This window comes from Gekko japonicus, unplaced genomic scaffold, assembly GCF_001447785.1.
Source record: "Gekko japonicus isolate JY-2015 unplaced genomic scaffold, Gekko_japonicus_V1.1 scaffold1516, whole genome shotgun sequence".
NCBI lineage: Eukaryota > Metazoa > Chordata > Lepidosauria > Squamata > Gekkonidae > Gekko > Gekko japonicus.
The window spans coordinates 91,020-109,806 of NW_015172050.1; the positions used below are offsets into that span (position 1 = coordinate 91,020).

An 18,787-nucleotide genomic window follows, 5' to 3' on the forward strand; every position below is an offset into this window, starting at 1 on the left:
AACCTAATCATACAATATCTTAATGTTATACAATAACACGGTAATACAACAAAATATCAATTGCTGCCAACAGCCAGAAGATACTAGTGGAATTCCAAAACATGTGCTGTTAACAGTCAAAAGAATGTAGGGCTTCTTGACAAAGCAGCCGGCTTATGCTTGGTTTCGTCTCTTAACTTCCTCAGAAGCAACTTAACTGGTATTGTGTATAAATTTTCTTTATGTTGTAATGTTATTTTCCTGGTTTCTAAAGACTCTTCTCAAGAGTTGCTACATTTAATATAGGGACTAGCCCTTATTTCCTTAAACCATATCTCACGTGGGACCTGTCCTTGATAGACTAAGCTTCGAAGCCAAAAAGGTGAACAGAGAGACCTTTTTGGCTTCGAAGCTTAGTCTATCAAGGACAGGTCCCACGTGAGATATGGCTTAAGGAAATAAGGGCTAGTCCCTATATTAAATGTAGCAACTCTTGAGAAGAGTCTTTAGAAACCAGGAAAATAACATTACAACATAAAGAAAATTTATACACAATACCAGTTAAGTTGCTTCTGAGGAAGTCCCCCACTGCCAGGCCCTGCCCCTCAGCCACCGATTAGCAGGCTGACTTACCTGGAGAAAAAGAAAGGCCCAGGCCTCATTGCTGGTGTCGTGCAGGAAGTGACGTCATCACAACAGCGACATCCAAGTGATGCTCTGGTATTTGGGCAAAAACTCTATGGTAGAAGCCAGTTTTACCGTAGAGTTTTTGCCCAAATAGCAGATCGAAGTCTGGAGTCACTGTTGTGATGATGTTCCCGTGCAACACGAGCAACGAGGCCTGGGTGTTTCTCTTTCTCCAGGTAAGTCCCCCCATCCCCCACTAGTTGCCAGGAGGGAACTAGCAACCCTATCCATGATAGAAGAGTAATTGGTTTGGAACATCCTAACATTTTGTGGAGCTCCCTGACATGTTGTGATTGGCACCAGCCATGGTAGCCATTTTGCCATTGATTCTGCAACTGCGGTAGCAATTTTGTTATGGCGCCCGCTACTTGTGCTCCAAATTCCAGAACTGCCCATGGGCTCAACAAGGTTGAAGGCCCCCCGAGGTCTATCCTTGAAGGAGGATTCGCCTGTAGAAACATGGACGTGGCAAGCCCATCTTTCCATCTTTTAGGTACAGTGCTCTTCAGCATGATCTGGAAGACCTGGACCGCATCACCCACCGGACACTGATGGATATGTACAAATACAACATGCCATTGCGGCAGAAAAAACGTATGAGCCAGACTCGTCGGAAACGCAGATCCAGAAGCCTGTACTACCACATCCAACGGCACCCACTGCGTAGACAGAAGCGAGACGCTCAAGGCAGCGTGGAGAATAACAATCCCGAAGTGGGCATGAACGACTGGAGAATTGGCTTCATCCTGGTGAGGAGGCTTCCCTTCCCTTTCAGCTCCCACGCCATATTCACCTTCTGTTCCCTCCATTTCTATCCTGCATCTTTTCCACATATGAGTCTTGCCTACAGTTGCTCTGCCGTCTAGTATGTTTGCTGGTGCTACAGATAGTATGAAGGTTGAGACGGGCATCCAGACCCCTGATTCACCAAATGGCAAACCTCAAAATCCTGCTTGCACGACAACAGGACTGCATAGTCAGCACGCCTTTCGCTATTTGAGGTGGTAGAGCATGGGCCTCCAATGCGGTGCTCGCAAGTACCAGGGCACCCGCCAACACCTTTACTGGCACCTGCCAAGTGCTTTTAGAAAGTGGGTGTAGCCAGGTGGGAGTTTTGCCCAACAAAGTTTCTGATTCGCCATTGGAGACTTGATTGGCGTGCGGATTTTTTGAAAATGTTGTTTTGTCAGCAAGTGCCACCACTGCTGAAGGATATTCCCTGTGGGACTGACCGTAAGCTGTAGCAACCGTTCCGTGACTGCCTCTCCCTCCTGGGGCAGTCGTGTTGTGGCAGCCACAAAATTCCAAAGGTGCCGAAAGGCTCAAAAGGTTGGGGACCCCTCTGGTAGAGTGGACTCCCATGTGTTGCAGGTGAGGCTTATAAAAGCTTTCAATGTGTTGTTTTCCTGCCTGGTGATCTAACCAGGCTCCTGAAGTGTTTCACAAGGCGACTGAAGACTGCATTTTTGGGGAAAACCCAGAGTTTTCTTATTGGCAAGAAAGGCCAATATTGAAAACAAAGGTGGCATATGTACTCGCAAAGCATAGCTCTGAAATTTGTGTTCTCGTTCCATTCAGGATTACATCAGGCACAATTTTTAGGGGAAACTGTTCAACTTTTCCCCACAATGTTGCAACAAAATTTCCATTCTTGATAATTATATATATACTGCAGCTTCTCCAGGGTAATATAGAATCCCAATAGCCATGGCAGCCCGGGTGCAAGAAAGCTGCTTCCCTCAGACATTATGTTTTGTACTGAAACTGAGTCAGCGCAGTGCTGTGTTGGCCTTTGTGGCTGCAGCCACCTCCTGGACTCACGTGGCCTTCTGCTGAGGCCAAACTGAGCGAGCTTGGACCCAGCCAGTGGCGAGAGAGATCCAGATGGTGATGCTATACCCCTATAGGGCATAAGCATGCCCCATTGTGCTGTCCCAAGAAAACACTTAGGTGGTTTGGCCAGGTAATCAGGCCCCAGACAAGGAAATGCTACTTTACACGATGAGTGATTAAAATGTGGAATTCACTGTCAGAGGAGGTAGTGGTGGCCATGAACATAAATAGCTTTAAAGGGGTGTTAGACAGGTTCACACAGAAGAGGTGCATCATGGTGACTAAAGGAAACCTCCACACTGAGAGGCAATAAACCTCTGAACACCAATACCAGGGCCTCAGCCTCTATGCCCTGTTGTTGGCCATCCAGAGGACCTGGCTACCCACTGTGTGAGGCAGGTTGCTGCACTAGATGGACCGCTGGTCTGATCCAGCAGGGCTCTTCTTATGTTCTTAAGCACCCCTGCTGTGGTCCTCATGTTGGTCGCATCCATAGGGAGGAACATCCAGGGGGCCTTCCCAGCAGTGTTAAGCAGTTTGCTGTGTCTGCAACGGGTCTCTTGTGCCCAATGCGTTGCAGTGCTCTGCTAGTGAATAATTTCAGAGCAGTGGGCTGTAATAAAGTTAGACTGTGGTCACACGGAGCATTAGGCACGGGCGTTGCAATGCTCTGCTAGTGAATAATTCCAGAGCAGTGGGCTGTAATAAAGTTAGTGACTTAACTGTGCAGTCCTGTTGCTCCAATCTCACTCAGATCTCAGATCACTGAAATTTTACAAATTTAATTTAACTCAGTTTAAGGTTCACTGATCTCAGACAGGACAAATCCAGATATTTGTTACGTTTGAACATCCTTGTTCATGAAAACGAGACTTCCCGCGGAAGATGCGCGGTAAAACCTGAAACCGCGGGGCAAGGGCGGGCGTCTGATCGCGTTTCCGGTGGTAGTTCCGGTACCCGCCCATGTCCCCTTGCAAAAAGGTTTTGTTTTTTTGCACACATTTGAGTTTTTCAAAAAAACCAACCCCATTTGCCTCACGCCCCACTTATTTGCCGCGCTGCAGGACTATGGAGTGATTGGCACCTCCCCCCTACCATGGGACCTCCACGGTCTGCTCGCGCAACCACACGGTTTTTAGCCCCGGGGCAAACAGCCACGCTCTCCCCCCCACATTGTCCTGCCCGTGTGCCCACAGCCTTAGTAACTTAACTGTGCAGTCCTGTTGCTCCAATCTCACTCAGATCCAGGGCTATTTTTGGACAGGAACGCACAGGAACGGAGTTCCGGCTGGCTTCCAAGTTGGCCACGCCCAGCAGGAACACATTAGCATAATAGGCCACACCCAACAGCAGAAACTCATTAGGATTGGCTACATTGGGGGGGGGTGGCCTAACATGCAAAGGAGTTCCTGCTACAAAAAAGCCCTGGGTTTGGACAAAAAACAAGGAAAACAGAATACCAAGCAAAAGGTGGGTGTGGCTGGATAACCACACTTCTGGTAACATGGGGGTGCGGCCTAATGTGCTAATGAGCTGTGCTATCAGGGGTGTGGCCCAATAGTCGGGGTTCTGTCGTAATATGCTAATGAGTTTCTGCTGTTGGGTGTGGCCTAGTATGCTAATGAGTTCCTGCTGGGCTTTTTCTACCAAAAAAGCCCTGCTCAGATCTCAGATCACTGAAATTTAAAAAAAATTAATTGAACTCAGTTTAAGGTTCACTGATCTCCGACAGGACAAATCCAGATATGTGTTACGTTTGAACATCCTTGTTCATGAAAGAAAACAAATATGACATACACAGAGAGTGGTTTTAATAACTTTAGGGTTAGGGGTTCCAGCAAGAACAATGTTACTTGCCTATGCAAATAAATAAATGAATAGTATACCAATGTATTCATGGCAGTGTTCCCTCTAAGCTGAGTTAGTGTGAGCTAGCTCACAGTTTTTTAGCCTCCGGCTCACACATTTTTGTCTTATCTCAGGAAGGATGGCTCCAGAGCAAACTATCTTATGCAGTATCCAAATCGCTCGCTCACAGCTTTAATGCCAGTAGCTCACAAAATATAATTTTTGCTCACAAGACTCCACGGTTTAGAGGGAGCATTGATTCATGGTGCCCCCCCCCACACACACACACACAAAAAAAAGTCTCCTGAGAACAGTAGTTTCAGAATACTCTGTGTTCCTAGTTCCTGTCTCACAAACCGTATCTTCCACAGTTCCCCAAGGTAAGGGAATAACTGTTAATCCCATTTGTCTGTGGTGTATATACAGACTCTAAGCATGTACATATCTTGCAACAGTCTTTAGCCCAATCTGCATCTGCTCTGCTGTCTTACCAAACCCATGCTGGAACAGAAATTCCCCTCTATATTGCATGCCGCTTTCACTTTGATTGTCGGATTTTATGGCAGTGTCCAGACTGCATGCCGCTTTCACTTCATGTGATCTCTCGGTTTTATGGTAGCTGTCTGCATAGATTTACGGCGCATCTTTTTCTGTTCCATTGCAAGCATCTACCAGTGCAGTACAAGGATCATCACTATGTGACTGAAGGTAAGCTGCAGCTCTTCTGTGACTGGCTCCGCCTCCAGTATCAGAATTCCAAAGGTGCTTGCAGGCTCAAAAAGGTTGGGGACCCATTCTACAACATGCTTAATTTTATAGACCTCTATCATGTCTCCACTTGCTTGTCCTGTCAAAAGTAGGGATGGGCACGAACCAGAATGCGATTTGTGTCAGTTCATGGTTTGTAGCCAAACCACAAACTGAACTGAACTAGGAGGTTTACTCACAAACTGAACCAGTTCATGGTTTGTGGCCCCATAAACCCTGTTAAAAGGGGCCTTTAAACAGGGTTTGCAGAAAGCTGGAAACAGATGAGCAGGGGAGCATGCTGCTCCCCACCACTCCGCTGTTTTTGCGGCTTTTGTGGGGAACAGAAAGCAGTCCCTTTAAACCCCTACTTTCTCCTCTATCCATGAACCACCACAAACTGCTTTACAAGTTCGTGGAAGTTCGTGACGGTAGACCCATTACAAACTTCAGTTTGCAAACTGCAAACAAGGCAAAATTTGTGACGAATTTTGCTTCGTGGTTCGGTTCATGCCCATCCCTAATCATAAGGAAGGTCTTTGTTTCCACACTCCATCACTTTTGTCTTGGGATGTCCTGACAAGATTGTTCATTCCCTTTGCAGTGGAATGAAAACAAGACTGATTATTTCCACCAAATGTACTCGTCAGGTGTGGACGCTGTACGAGAGTGGTACAGCTTCCATTACATCAACATTCTGGCCCGGATCCCTGCCACCAAGGACCTAGACGAGTCCAACTTTGAGAGCTTCATCTACGCCTGCCGTTTCAATGACGCGTCTTGCAGCGAAGCGTGAGTCCCAAAACAACTCCCATCTTCAAACATGGGCCCCATTATCCTTAGCTCCACACTAGTTTTCAGTATTTTGTCTGACTTATTCCAAACACTGGTGTTCTACCTTTCCCACAGCCGCTCAGGGCAGCTCAAGTTATCACCGTAAATTATTTTGGAAAGCAGATCAGGCCATAACAAGTTATTTGCTTAACAGCGGAATCCTTATGCATACTCACTCGAGTCTTTTAAAAATGGTGATCAGCAGTACAATCTACATTCCTCCCCTCTCCTTCTGTTGCTATGCAGAGGCAGGGAGTGGCAAACTATCTCTGTCTGTCTCATGCCTTGAAAAACCTACAGGGCTGCCATAAGTCAACTGCGACTTGACAATACTTCCCACCACCAAAGTGTTTCGCCAAGTGTATCCACCTTCCCATTTCAGTATTTTTTTTAAAATGTTGAAATTAATACCTTACATTACATGGATCTGTCTTAATTACGATGTCACTTGGGCCAATATTTTAAAAGTCCACAAATACCACTGCCGCTCAATCGTGGTTATCCTGGGTCAGCTTGGCCTTCCGTCAAGCCAGCGTCGCTTGCGGCAGTTGTTTGCAGTTCTTTGTCAACTCACCTTACTTCGACCTCCCCTTTCATAACTTATTGACTCCTTTCTTTTTCCATCCCAAACCCACCTGTCGCTGACACTCGGGGCTGTTTTGACTCATCACTCGAGTGCTGTTGATCCTTGTTTCAATTTTGAATGGCCTTTAAGCCATGCGGATCTGCACCTGAGGCTGCTGATGCCTTATTTACGGTATAGACACAGCTTGAGGGTGTCACCTCTACCTCTTTCCTGTGTCTCCCTGTTTCCCTTTAAAGCCCTACCTTCTTTGGGAAGCTCTTGAGCGTCTCCGAGAACAGAAGAAATGCACACTGAGTTTCCTGGAATACATGTTTTCTTGCAGGGTTCATCTGTCACAAGTGCCCTTTGTTAAGTTCAGGGCTTTTTTGTAGCAGGAACCGCTTTGCATATTAGGCCACACACCCCTAATGTAGCCAATCCTCCAAGAGCTTACAGAGCTCTTCTTACAGGGGCTACTGTAAGCTCTTGGAGGATTGGCTACATTAGGGGTGTGTCGCTTAATATGCAAATGAGTTCCTGCTACAAAAAGAGCCCTGGTAAGTTTATAAAAGTCAAGTGGATGGCGTCAGAGAGCGCCAGCATTTTGAGTACATTACAGAGCTCTTTTTCTGTGTGTATCCTAAGCCATGCCCTGACCTGAATAGCCTAGGCTAGCCAATCTTGTCAGATCTCGAAAGCTAAGCAGGGTCAGCCCTGGTTAGTACTTGGATGGGAGACCACCCAGGAATTCCAGGGTTGCCACACAGAGGCAGGCAATGGCCAAACCCACCTCTGTTTGTCTCTTGCCTCAAAAACTCTCTGGAGTCACCGTACGTCAGCTGCGACTTGACATGGTGAGCAAGAAACAAAAGGAGAGGAAAAGATGGTGCAGGATTAAAAGCCCAGATCAGTGTAACAATCTCAAAATGGAATGGAGAAGGCATGGATGCAAACTGAATCAGGCCAGACTGTGCTAAGGTGCAGCAAAGATCTCATGTTGCAGCACCAAGGCATGAAGGACCAACAGATGCTGGAATCCAATGATCCCCAACACAGCACCCGTGGGCACCGTGAATGCATTTGCATGTATCCAGGGCTCTTTTTGTAGAAAAAGCCCAGCAGGAACTCATTAGCATAACAGGCCACACCCAACACCAGAAACTCATTAGCCTATTAGGCCACACCCCTGATAGCACCGCTCATTAGCACATTAGGCCGCACCCCCATGTTACCAGAAGTGTGCTCATCCAGCCACACCCACCTTTTGCTTCTTATTCTGTTTACCTTGTTTGTGGTCAAAACCCTGGGCTTTTTTTGTAGCAGGAACTCCTTTGCATGTTAGGCCACACACCCCTAATGTAGCCAATCCTAATGAGTTTCTGCTGTTGGGTGTGGCCTATTATGCTTATGAGTTCCTGCTGGGCGTGGCCAACTCAGGAGCCAGCCGGAACTCCGTTCCTGTGCGTTCCTGCCCAAAAGTAGCCCTGCATGTATCTATTTACGTCCCTCTTTTCTCCCCAGTCAGGACGCAAAGCAGCTTGGAACATAGTTCTCTTCTCCTACATTTTCTCCTCACAACAATGCCTTGAGGTAGGTTAGGCTGAGAGAACATGACTCGCCCAAGGTCACCCAGCAAGCATACACGTAGAAGTGGACGTTCGGACCCGGGTCCCTCAGGGCGCTAATCCAACACTCTATCCGCTCTGCCATGTCAGCTCTCACTAGTGGGTCTCCTGTTGCCCATTTGCTTCTCCCTCAACGCATCTCTTCCCCAAAGCAGAGAGCTAGCCCTGGTTTTCCTCTACCTCACTGAAGCAGGAGAAGACAGGAAGCGTCACATTTGGGTCTTCAGGGGGCACCCATCCAAAGCAGCTGCCTCCAGTCACTTGGCATGCAACCTCCAAATATTTTGGGGGTTGGTTCCAGCACTCTATGGCGCCATTTTGTTGATACATCCACTTCCTAGGGTTGCCAACATGCAGGTGGGTCCTGGAGATCTCCCAGAATTGCAACTGGTCTCCAGATGACAGAGATCAGTTCCCCTGGAGAAAATGGCTGCTCTGGGTGGTGGGCTGTATGGCATTATATGCCACTGAGGTCCTGCCCCTCCACAAATTCTGCCTCCTCCCAGCTCCACCCCCCAAATCTCCAGGAACTTGGTTTGGCAACCCTACACAATCTCCCATTCTCAACATTCCCCATTCTCAACATTCCCCATTCTCAACATTCCCAAAGGTGCCCACTGGCTCAGCAAGACCAGGGACTACTTGTTCTAATATAACAAAATCTTCAAAGCACCTTGTCCATTCTGTCTCTAGACTGTTAAAAACTGCAGCACTTCCCCCCCCCCCCACGGTCATGCACTAGGACACCTAACCACAGCGTTTACACACACACTGCTTTCTTCCCTAAACATCCAACGTGAAGAAGCATTGTAACAAAGTCAAACATTTGCACACTGCTTTGTGACTTTTCGGCTGGTTTTTCTGCTGCGGTTGCTATTTCAGTTTCTTTTAACAGAGTGACAGGGTGAGCCTGTGAGGTGATGGAGTGCTCAGTTCCCTTAATGCAACTGACCAGGATGTTTCATCTCTCTTCTCCCAGGAACTACACGCATTTCCACCACCCCATTTATGGGAACTGCTACACCTTCAATGACAATAACGGCACCCTCTGGATGTCTTCTCTGCCTGGGATCAATAACGGTGAGCAGGTGCATGCTGGGTAGTGAGATATGTCACAAAAAGCCGCTCCAGACCATGACTCCGTTTTCAAACTGTACCCCAGCTGCAGGTAACAGATCCTAGGGAGGCCCCTCAGACAAAAAAACTCCAGTTGAGGTTATGGTAGGATGTGTGGGCTGCAGTGCCCTGCTCCTGTACTAACAAGGGTCCCCTTTGCCTGGGACGAGTTCACACAAATCCTGACCTGGATGGCCCAGGCTAGCCCGATTTCATCAGATCTCAGAAGCTAAGCAGGATCAGCCCTGGTTAGTACTTGGATGGGAGACCGCCAGGGAAGTTTAGGGTTGTTGCGCAGAGGCAGGGCCATGGCAAACCGCCTCTGGACACCTCTTGCCTTGAACACTGTTACGTATTGAGACTAAGCCATTCCGCAAGCTGTACCAGGAACGGGTCGAGCTTGCAGCTTTAGAACGATAGCTCGCCTGGATCCTGGAGCTAACCAAGAGATAAGTGTTGTTGTTCAGTCGCACGGTCGAGTCCGACTCTTCGCGACCCCATGGACCAGATCACGCCAGGCCCTCCTGTCTTCCGCTGTCCTCTGAGGCTTGCTCTAGAGATAAGTAGTGTTATGTAAATAGCCCATCACTGGGAGTGGGTGTGTGTTGGGTGTTGTGTTTGCATGCTTTATAAGCAGGGCTCAAGCCCTGCTGGTTGTCTTGTAGTTTGCTGAAATCACTTAATAAACCAGAGCCAATCACTGCAATGCGTCTAGAACCCACGCAAATGAGGTGGAGAAACCACTCTTTACGCTACAGGGCAGCGTATTCACCCGGGGCGTATCATCTGGATTCGAGTCCAGACTGTCAGGTCCCAAGGTATTCTTTGACTCTCTTATACCCCAAAAATCTCATTCTTCTCTAAGGTGCTGCTGGACTCGGATCTAGCTATTCTATTGCAGACCCTCTGAAGCCACCTGGTGGATGTTTCCTTGCAGGGAAAAGCAGATCTCTGCATACAAAACAAGCATATCAGGAAGGACGCTTGGCTACAACTCTTCTGTCTGGGTTGGAGCCCCAGGCGGGAGGGCACTTCTTCGTTAGTGGAGTTCTGCCAATTCTCTGCTCCCTCTATGGACTTCCACTTCTACCTCCCAGTGTTCTCCTGACACCCTCCCCCATAGCACATTGGTCCTTTCCGCACTTGGATCTCATCCCTGGTTTTATCAGAATTCAGCCCGCAACACAATACCTTGCATTTATCCCTGGTTATAAGAGCATCCGTTTATCCGGTGACAAGTGTGGGGCAGTGCTCCCTCTAAGCTGTGGAGTCTTGTGAGCAAAAATTGTAATTGGTGAGCTACTGGCATTAAAGTTATGAGCAAGCGGGTTGGCTTCTGCATAAATTAGTTTGCTCTGGAGCCATTCTTTGGGAGCTAAGACAAAAATGGGTGAGCTGGAGGCTAAAAAACTGTGAGCTAGCTCACACTAACTCAGCTTAGATGGAACACTGGTGTGGGGCGAAACCGGGGTGACCTCAGTGTAATGTGGAAACAAAAAATACCCCGAGATAATTACAGGGGTGAACTCAAGGGTGGTGTAGAATGTAAGTTCGGGGACAGGGTTGAAGCAGGATTTAAGGTCCAGTGCAGAATCACCCAGTGTTGGGGGACTTCGTGGTCTGCAGCAGAGGGGGGGAGGCGGGGAATCCCGCTTTGCTGAGATTCTGTGGTGCTTCGGACCCAGCCTTCTGACATCCAGTTTGTAAGGAGCTTTTTGTGTGAAGGACCATTCAGTCGTGCAGCTCCCTGAAGCCTGCAGTCCAGGAATAGTTGGGCTACCTCACTGTATGAACCAGGCCTCTCGGACACAAGGCCACAGAGATGAGGGCTGGTCCTCCCTCCCTCCCTCTTCCCACTCGCTAGCTCATCCCACACCCGGTTCTAACAGTCTTACCCAGTTCTACCTCCTACCTAGGGTTGCCAGCTCTGGGTTGGGAAATTCCTGGAGATCTGGGGGTTGAGCCTGGGAAGGGCAAGGTTTGGGAAAGGGAGGGAGCTCTGCCAGGATGTGATGCCAGAGAGGTCCCAGTCAAAAGCTGCCATTTTTTTTAAGCTGTAGTTCTAGGATAACTCCAGAGCCCACCTGGAGGTTGGCAACCTTGTGTACTTCCCCACTTATTTGTTTGTTTGCTGCCTCGTTTTAAAATCTAACCTCAACCATACCAGGCGCTACCCTGGAGGCTTTTTGGCCTAGACCGGAAAAAGAAGAAACTGTGAGGTAACTGCGCTAGAAAATATTTAAGTAACAATCACAAAATTTATACAAAAATGTGTACGTCCACTTTCGGAAGAACAGTATCGAAACGATAGAACATTCCGGAGACCATCGTCACACCATTTTCAATTGCCTTGTGCATTTATGTATGTAGATTTTTTGCACACATTTTTGTATACATTTTGTGATTGTTATTTAAATATTTTCTAGCACAGTGACCTCACAGTTCCTTCTTTTTTCAGTCTGTTCTGTGACTGTGACCATCATTTCTGAGCGGCTTTTTAGCCTAGCCAGGATTCAGCCCTGAACTCCTTTTAGACTCTCTCGTGTTCTCAATTTCTTTGCCATCCTGCATTCTACCTGCCTTACCTCACTTTCCCACACTCTTTTCCCGCCCTCTCTTTTCTTACCATTTTTTGTGCTCCACCACCACCCCTCTTCAGGCCTCTCCCTGGTCGTCCGAACAGAGCAGAATGACTTCATCCCCCTCCTCTCCACGGTGACGGGGGCCCGAGTCATGGTCCACGGTCAGAACGAGCCGGCTTTCATGGACGACGGGGGTTTTAACGTACGTCCCGGCATGGAAACCTCCATCAGTATGAGAAAGGTAAGGGGGAGGGGAGAGGGCTTCAGTACGCATGGTATGATTGCCAACCTCCAGGCACAGCCTGGAGATCTCCCAGAGATACAACTGATCTCCAGACGACAGAAATCAGTTCCCCTGGGCGATATGGCTGCTTTGGAGGGTGGAGTCTATGGCATTGTACCCCCACTTAAGCCCCTCCTCTTCTCAAGCCCTGCCTTTCCTAGGTTTCAAATCTCCAGGAATTTCCCAAACTGGAGTTGGCAACCGTAGGGTGTGGGGAAGCAGCTCTTGGTGTGGGCCCAGGGAAGGACAAGGACATGTGCACAACACTTTTGTGCTGTGTTTAGTTAAGTTCTCAGTCTATTGTCTAGATTTGCAGGTCAGAAGAGGTCGAAATAAAATAACCTCCATCATTACGCAGTTCCGTGAAACCGGAGAGTGTCAACAAACAGCCAACGTCATTAATCTTCATTACGACAATCACAGCTTTATTGTCTACAAGTTTTTCATTGGGGAGAAAAAGGATTAGCAATTGCAGGAAGGAAAATGATCAACTATCTGACCTCTCTACCCCCCCCCCCCCCCCCCCCAATTTTCCTGACTCCAAGCAATCCTGCAGGGGCATTCTTTAGTCCACTGAGGGAATCCACAAGTGTAGACATAGGGTTCCCCCAGATAGTGCCTTCTGCACTGCAGGCTGGAAAAATGGCTGGGGGGGGGGAGGTTGAAGGTTGTCCAAATGCATCACAGTCGCTATTTGGTTCAGGAGGCATGGAAATTAAGAACCTGTGAGTCATGTGTGATTGTTATTCAGCACACAGGGTGGGAACCCCAGACCCAGCCCGTGTACTCTAGGTAATAGCTACACACACGTTACGGAGTACACCCATTGGGTCTGACATCCCTATCCTGTGTAAAAGCCAGACATAAGTTGCAGGTTCTCAGTTTCCTCGTGCACGATTTGGATCAGGACCACAGCTTACTGGGGGAAGGGGCTTCAGTCCTGCCCCATAGTTTTCCTGGGCTGAAACTGTCTGGCGAGCACTATTTGGGCACATGTACTATGTTTCCCAAGTGGGTCAAATAGCACCCCAAGACCATTTCAGATCAAGAAAATGGCACAGGGGGGGAGAAGCTGGAGCCCCTTCTCCATGGATAGCCCAGTCTTGGGCCAAATCAGGCACCGCTTGTATGGGAATTGAGGAGAACTCACATCTGATTGTTACACAGTGTATGGACCACAGACCTAGGGTTGCCAAGCCAAGTTTGGTAACCAGCAGGAGGGAAGGGGTGGGGACATGGTAGGCAGGCAGCATCACCAGAAGTGGTGGCAGGTAGTTGTAGGAATCGCCAGAAATTCTATGGTTCTACCAAAGAGTTTCTGGCAATTCCTAGAGCTACCAGCCATCACTTCTGGGCTTTCCTGAAAATGGATGTCATCACACCAGGGATACGGCTAGTTCCCACACACACACACTTGGAGCAATGATGGGCAACAGGGGTCATTTTGTAGAAAAAAGGTGCAGGAGCTCATTAGCATAACTTATTTGCATATTCCACACTCCCTGACACCACCGGAAGTGTGTCAGAAGGCAACACCCACCGCTCAGGCTCCACTGGACTGTTTTGGATTGCTAGCTGGGGGGGGGATGTGTAGATCTGTCCTCGCACAGGAGAGAGAGCTTGTACCTGAATAAAACTTGGTCTTAAAGGTGCCACTGGACTGTTTTGGACCAGGGGGCTGGGGGGAGACTCTGCAACTTACCTGGCTGCTTCTTGCTCTGACTGAGGGCTGCTGGGAGCAGGGGGTGGGGCCTGTTGCATGTGCCCGCCCCCTGGACTATTTACTGCCGGAGCTCCGCTCCTGCGCGCTCCGGCAGGAAATGATCCCTGATGGGCAACAGGAACAGAGAGTCCAGGGACTTTGGCAGCCCTACTCAGAATCGACCTGTGTAATTTGTGAGGTGTGGAGAATGCAGTATTGTTGCGTTAGGCACACTGTACAATATAACAGGTCATTTGCTTCTAGCCAGGTTCCTCCCGACCCTCCCTTTGGAGCATGAGGCAGCCTGCCCCTCTCTGAAGACCCAGTCACGCAGCCCGCTCTCTGCAGAAGCAGGGGCCAAACCATGGATGGGGACTGGCCCAGAGAAGACTGCTGGGTGCTTAAAGGTGGGGCACGGTTGCCCTACTGACTCAGAGTGGCTTACTGTGGCGATAATCACCATCATATGGCATTGTGTGTAGGACAGCCTGGAGATCTGAAGATGGTCTGGCAGCCTTAGGTTCTAACTCCTTTAGCGCTATGCACCACTTGGTGGTGAACTAGACTTGGGGGGGGGTGTTTTGGCTGAGAGCGCTCTGAGAGCCGTGACTGATCCAGCCGGCTTCGCGTGGAGGAGTTTGGAATCCAACCCGGTCTCCTCCAGATTAGAATCCTCTGCTCTTCACCACGACACCGCGATGGCTCTCTGCTTATTGTGGTGCAGCAACGGCATGATGTGCAGAAAGACACGGCAGGAGAGGGGAAAGGTACAGTGGAGCCCTAGGAAGCGGAGTTGGAAGGTACCGCTCTAGTGGCCAGGTGAGGATGGGAGGGGAGGCTCTCCTTGGATTTATTTTGGGGCTGACCAGTCCAGGTGCTTCATCCTGCCTGCAGATGACAGGGGTTGGCACATCCCTGATCCTGAAGGAAGCTCTGAGTTCTAGAGGTGGCCTTCCCATTAGGCAGCCCTAGGCAGAGTTGTCAACTCTGGGCTGGCAAGATTCCTGTAGATTTGGGGGTGGGGGCTGGGGTTTAGGGAGGGGAGGAGAGAGGAGGGACCTCAGCAGGGTACAATGCCATAGAGTCCGCCCTCCGAAGCAGCCCTTTTCTGCAGGGGAACTGATCTACGCAGCCTAGAGATCAGTTGTGATTCCGGTGGATCACCAGACCCCATTTGGAATAATAACAGCTATCATATGATAGTGTGTGTTGTATAGCCAGGTGGTTCTAGCTCTTTCAGCTTTATGCAAGCTGGCAATCACCTAGGGCACCAGAGTGGCATGAGGGTGGCACCAGGGGCACCAAATGCAAGCAGCCCCATGGCAACCCTGGTCCCAACCCTGCCACCAGGGTCACCAGGCTGGCCAGCAGTTCAAGTTTACCTGGGCTGCTCTCTAGCCAGAGTTTCAGGGGGCACACCTAGAAGGCCAAAAGCCCTTGGGCCAGTTGCTGAGCACACAGAGACCTAGACAGTCCCTGATCGCAGACCAATGAGGTCCTCAGTTCACGTTCCAAAATCCAGCAGCATGATGACCAGGTGGGAGGGAAACAAGAAACAGCCCCTCGCCCTGACCCGGATAGCCCAGGGCAAACCCGATCTCATCAGATCTCGGAAGCTAAGCAGGGCCGACCCTAGCCAGTACTTGGATGGGAGACCTCCTTGGAATACCAGCAGTCGGGAGGCAGGGGCAGGCTTTATCCAGCCACCTCCCTGAATATCCTCCAGGCCCCCAATAGGGGTCAGTCCCCAGAGGTCGCCACGGTATCCAGATGTGCGTGCGTGCGCGCACACACAAAAATAACAAAAAAGAGAGAGAGAGCACCTTGGCGGGAGAGGCAGATGGCAATCAGAACCAAGCGAGGAAGTTGCCTGGAGCTGATCGATTTCAAATTGTTGGGACAGGAAACAACAAACCGCCTGGGAGGCACCTACAGCGACTGCACCGAAAACGGGAGTGACGTGCCAGTGAAGAACCTCTACCCGTCCCATTACACTGAGCAGGTATCTTCATTCCCCACCACCACCACCACCGCCACCGCATGGCCCATGCCATCCGAGCCCTGGCCCTCAGTCAGGAGCAGCAGGATCGACTCGTCACAGCAAGCTCCCTGGGGTGTTGCGATGACGCCATGGCTCAAGGCTCTCCCCTGCTTTCTCCCAGGTCTGCATTCGTTCCTGTTTTCAGAATATCATGGTGGAACGTTGCGGCTGCGGCCATTACTTCTACCCGTTGCCACCTGGAGCAGTCTACTGCGACTACACTAAACACCCAGGCTGGGGTAAGTGCAGAGGAGGGATTGGGGCTTTTGAAATGAGGAGCCCACCCATTTCGCTCCCCCCCACACACTTCTCCCTAACTCTTTAATCACTCGTCCCACGTCCACGGCTGGGACAATTAACTCACTGTATGTCCATCTCTCTCTCTCTTGCCGAGGTTATTGTTATTACAAACTCCAGGCTGAGTTCAAGGCCGGCCTCCTGGGCTGTTTCAGCAAATGTCGGAAACCGTGCAAGTGAGTAGGTCTCCAAACTCGCGGAGTCGCATTCCTAGAGCCGGTCAAATTCCATGGAGCTTGCTTAGCCGAAGAAAATATTTAATAAAACAGAGCACAACAGGGTTGAGATGTGAGATTAGATACGGTCGTCTCACCTGAGCCTTCTGAACTCTGGTTGCGGGAGAGGGCATCTCGCAAATCTCAAATATGCTTCAGAAATCCAGTAACGCTAAGTCGTTCCATGACATTTTTGGAGGCCTGTCCCATATTAGGATAGGTAAAGGTAAAGGTAAAGGTTCCCTTGCTCGAAAGCCAGTCAAATCCGACTCTAGGGTTGCGGTGCTCATCTCCGTTTCAAAGCCGAAGAGCCAGCGCTGTCCGTGTGAGGGGCTTTCTGGGTCCCAAACAAATGCACCTGTGTCCTGTCTGTTTTGCAAATTAAAAAGCTACAAGAGATAAAGGAAGTCAGCCCTGACCTGGATAGCCCAGACAAACCAGATCTCATCAGATCTCGGAAGCTAAGCAGGGCCGACCCTGGCAAGTACTTGGAAGGGCGACCTCCAAGGGATACCAGGGCTGGGATGCCGAGGCAGGCTATCAAGCCACTTCTCTGAATGTCCTACATGGCCCAGTAGGAGTCACCAGAGGTCGCCATGATTTCCAGGCATGGGCAGGCACACACACACACACACAAAGGAAAAAATACAGAGAGAGAGAGAGAGTTTTGAGTAAATAAGTAACAGGGTGCTTCTTCCAAGGGAAATCATTTGAGGAATGGCGCACAGGAATAAGAACATGTATGTGTCTGTAAAGTGCCGTCAAATCACAACCAACTTACGGCGACCTCCTATGGTTTCCTAGGCAAGAGAAGTTACGAAGTTACGAACCCTTCCTCTGCATAGCGACCCTGGAATTCCTTGGCGGTCTCCCATTCAAACACTAACCCGGGAAGCCCCTGCTTAGCTTCCGAGATCCGAGGCAATTAGGCTAGCCTGGGAACCTAGGAAAGGATCGAGCACCCCCTCCCGCTCTGCTCTAAGTTCCCCCTTTCAGTAAATACCGAGACATTATTACTTTTATGTAAAGGGTTAAAGAGACTTGCATGTAAATGTTATAATGTGCTGCTAGCAAAGAACATTTTGCAGGACTTGTCACATCCTGAACATTCCCTGTTTGAACTGCTGCCTTCGGGCAGTAGACATAGGACAATTAAAGCAAGGACAAATAGATTAAAAAATAGTTTTTATTCGAGAGCTATTATTGCCTTAAATGCTGTATGAAATTGGAATTTGGGTGACATTGGTGGTTTTAAGTTGTTATGTGAACCTTAAGGGAGTTATGGGACAGTAGTGAGTGGTGTGTGAGTGTATATGAATATTGTTGTAGATCACCGAAATGATTGCATCTTTAATTTCGTTGTACTATGTACAATGACAATAAAGTCTATTATTATTATTAGTTCTTGAACTCCATTCTTATGTACTCTTGAGATATTGGGGAAAGTCTGTTTGTAAGTTGCAAGTTGACCTGATTATGTTTTTGTGCTTACTTGAATTTGAAAACTAATAAAAAATATTTTAAAAGAAAGGAGTTCCCCCTTTCAGAGCGCTTTCCAGTTTCAAAAAACAGCACCACATCCCAGTTATAGGTGCTTAAACTTGTATTTCATGGTAGCTCAAACCATGAAAATCTTTTTGGTCTCTAAGGTGCATGCTGGACACGAATCTAAGTGTGACACAGATCCTGCTCTTAAGATGAATTTGTTTGACATTTCTGATTACTCAACTATCTCCTGTCCTTCCCTTCCAGGCCTGGGTCTTTCACATACTGACTCGGCAGAACAAGTACAACATCACATCCAAGAGGTAAGGGCTCCATCTACTGTCCAAATGTGGATTTAGACTTCCCAAAGGAGGCTTTAGGGGGAGAACTCCTTCAGTGGGCAGGTGCAGACCAGCTATAGGACTGTGGGAAACAGATGCACATTTGCAAGGGAACGGGGTGGAAGATGGAATCGTGCCCTGTATGAGCTCCTCGGAAGGCAGCTGTCGTGAGTTCTGGGATCAGAGAAGAGATCCCTTGGCTTACAGTCTTAGCCAGATCGCTGGAATCCAGGCTGGGCTTTCAGGAACAATGGAATAAAAGGAGTGATACGAGAAATCCCTTTCTTCTCCAGCATAGTAAAAGCTGTCCTCAGAAACCACAGATGGGTGAACCACCCAAGAGAAGGGTTTGAGGCTTTGTCCAGTGATTAAGATTAGCATTCTTAGATAGTTCCCAGGTGGAATGAGCATTCTTAGATAGCTCCCAGGTGGAATGAGCTCCCAGAGGAGATCAGGGCTCTGCGGGACCTAGCACAGTTCCGCAGAGCCTGCAAGACGGAGCTCTTCCGCCAGGCTTTTGAATAGGAGCCGCCACCACCACCAGTATACCACCAACGCATCAGTATACCATCAACGCCCTGGAATTCCTGGAATCCCCGGAATTTCC

General features: G+C 49.0%; 1 protein-coding gene across 1 annotated transcript in view; it reads left to right on the forward strand.

The window, feature by feature from the left end:
* SCNN1A (sodium channel, non voltage gated 1 alpha subunit) overlaps positions 1-18,787 on the forward strand; it is a 29,919-nt gene that overhangs the window by 1,907 nt on the left and 9,225 nt on the right. The window contains 9 exon segments of the mRNA XM_015420728.1: positions 1,160-1,415; positions 5,699-5,886; positions 9,098-9,198; positions 11,894-12,057; positions 15,705-15,803; positions 15,964-16,081; positions 16,237-16,340; positions 16,863-16,877; positions 18,089-18,162. Of these exon segments, the coding sequence (XP_015276214.1) occupies positions 1,160-1,415; positions 5,699-5,886; positions 9,098-9,198; positions 11,894-12,057; positions 15,705-15,803; positions 15,964-16,081; positions 16,237-16,340; positions 16,863-16,877; positions 18,089-18,162 (1,119 nt within the window).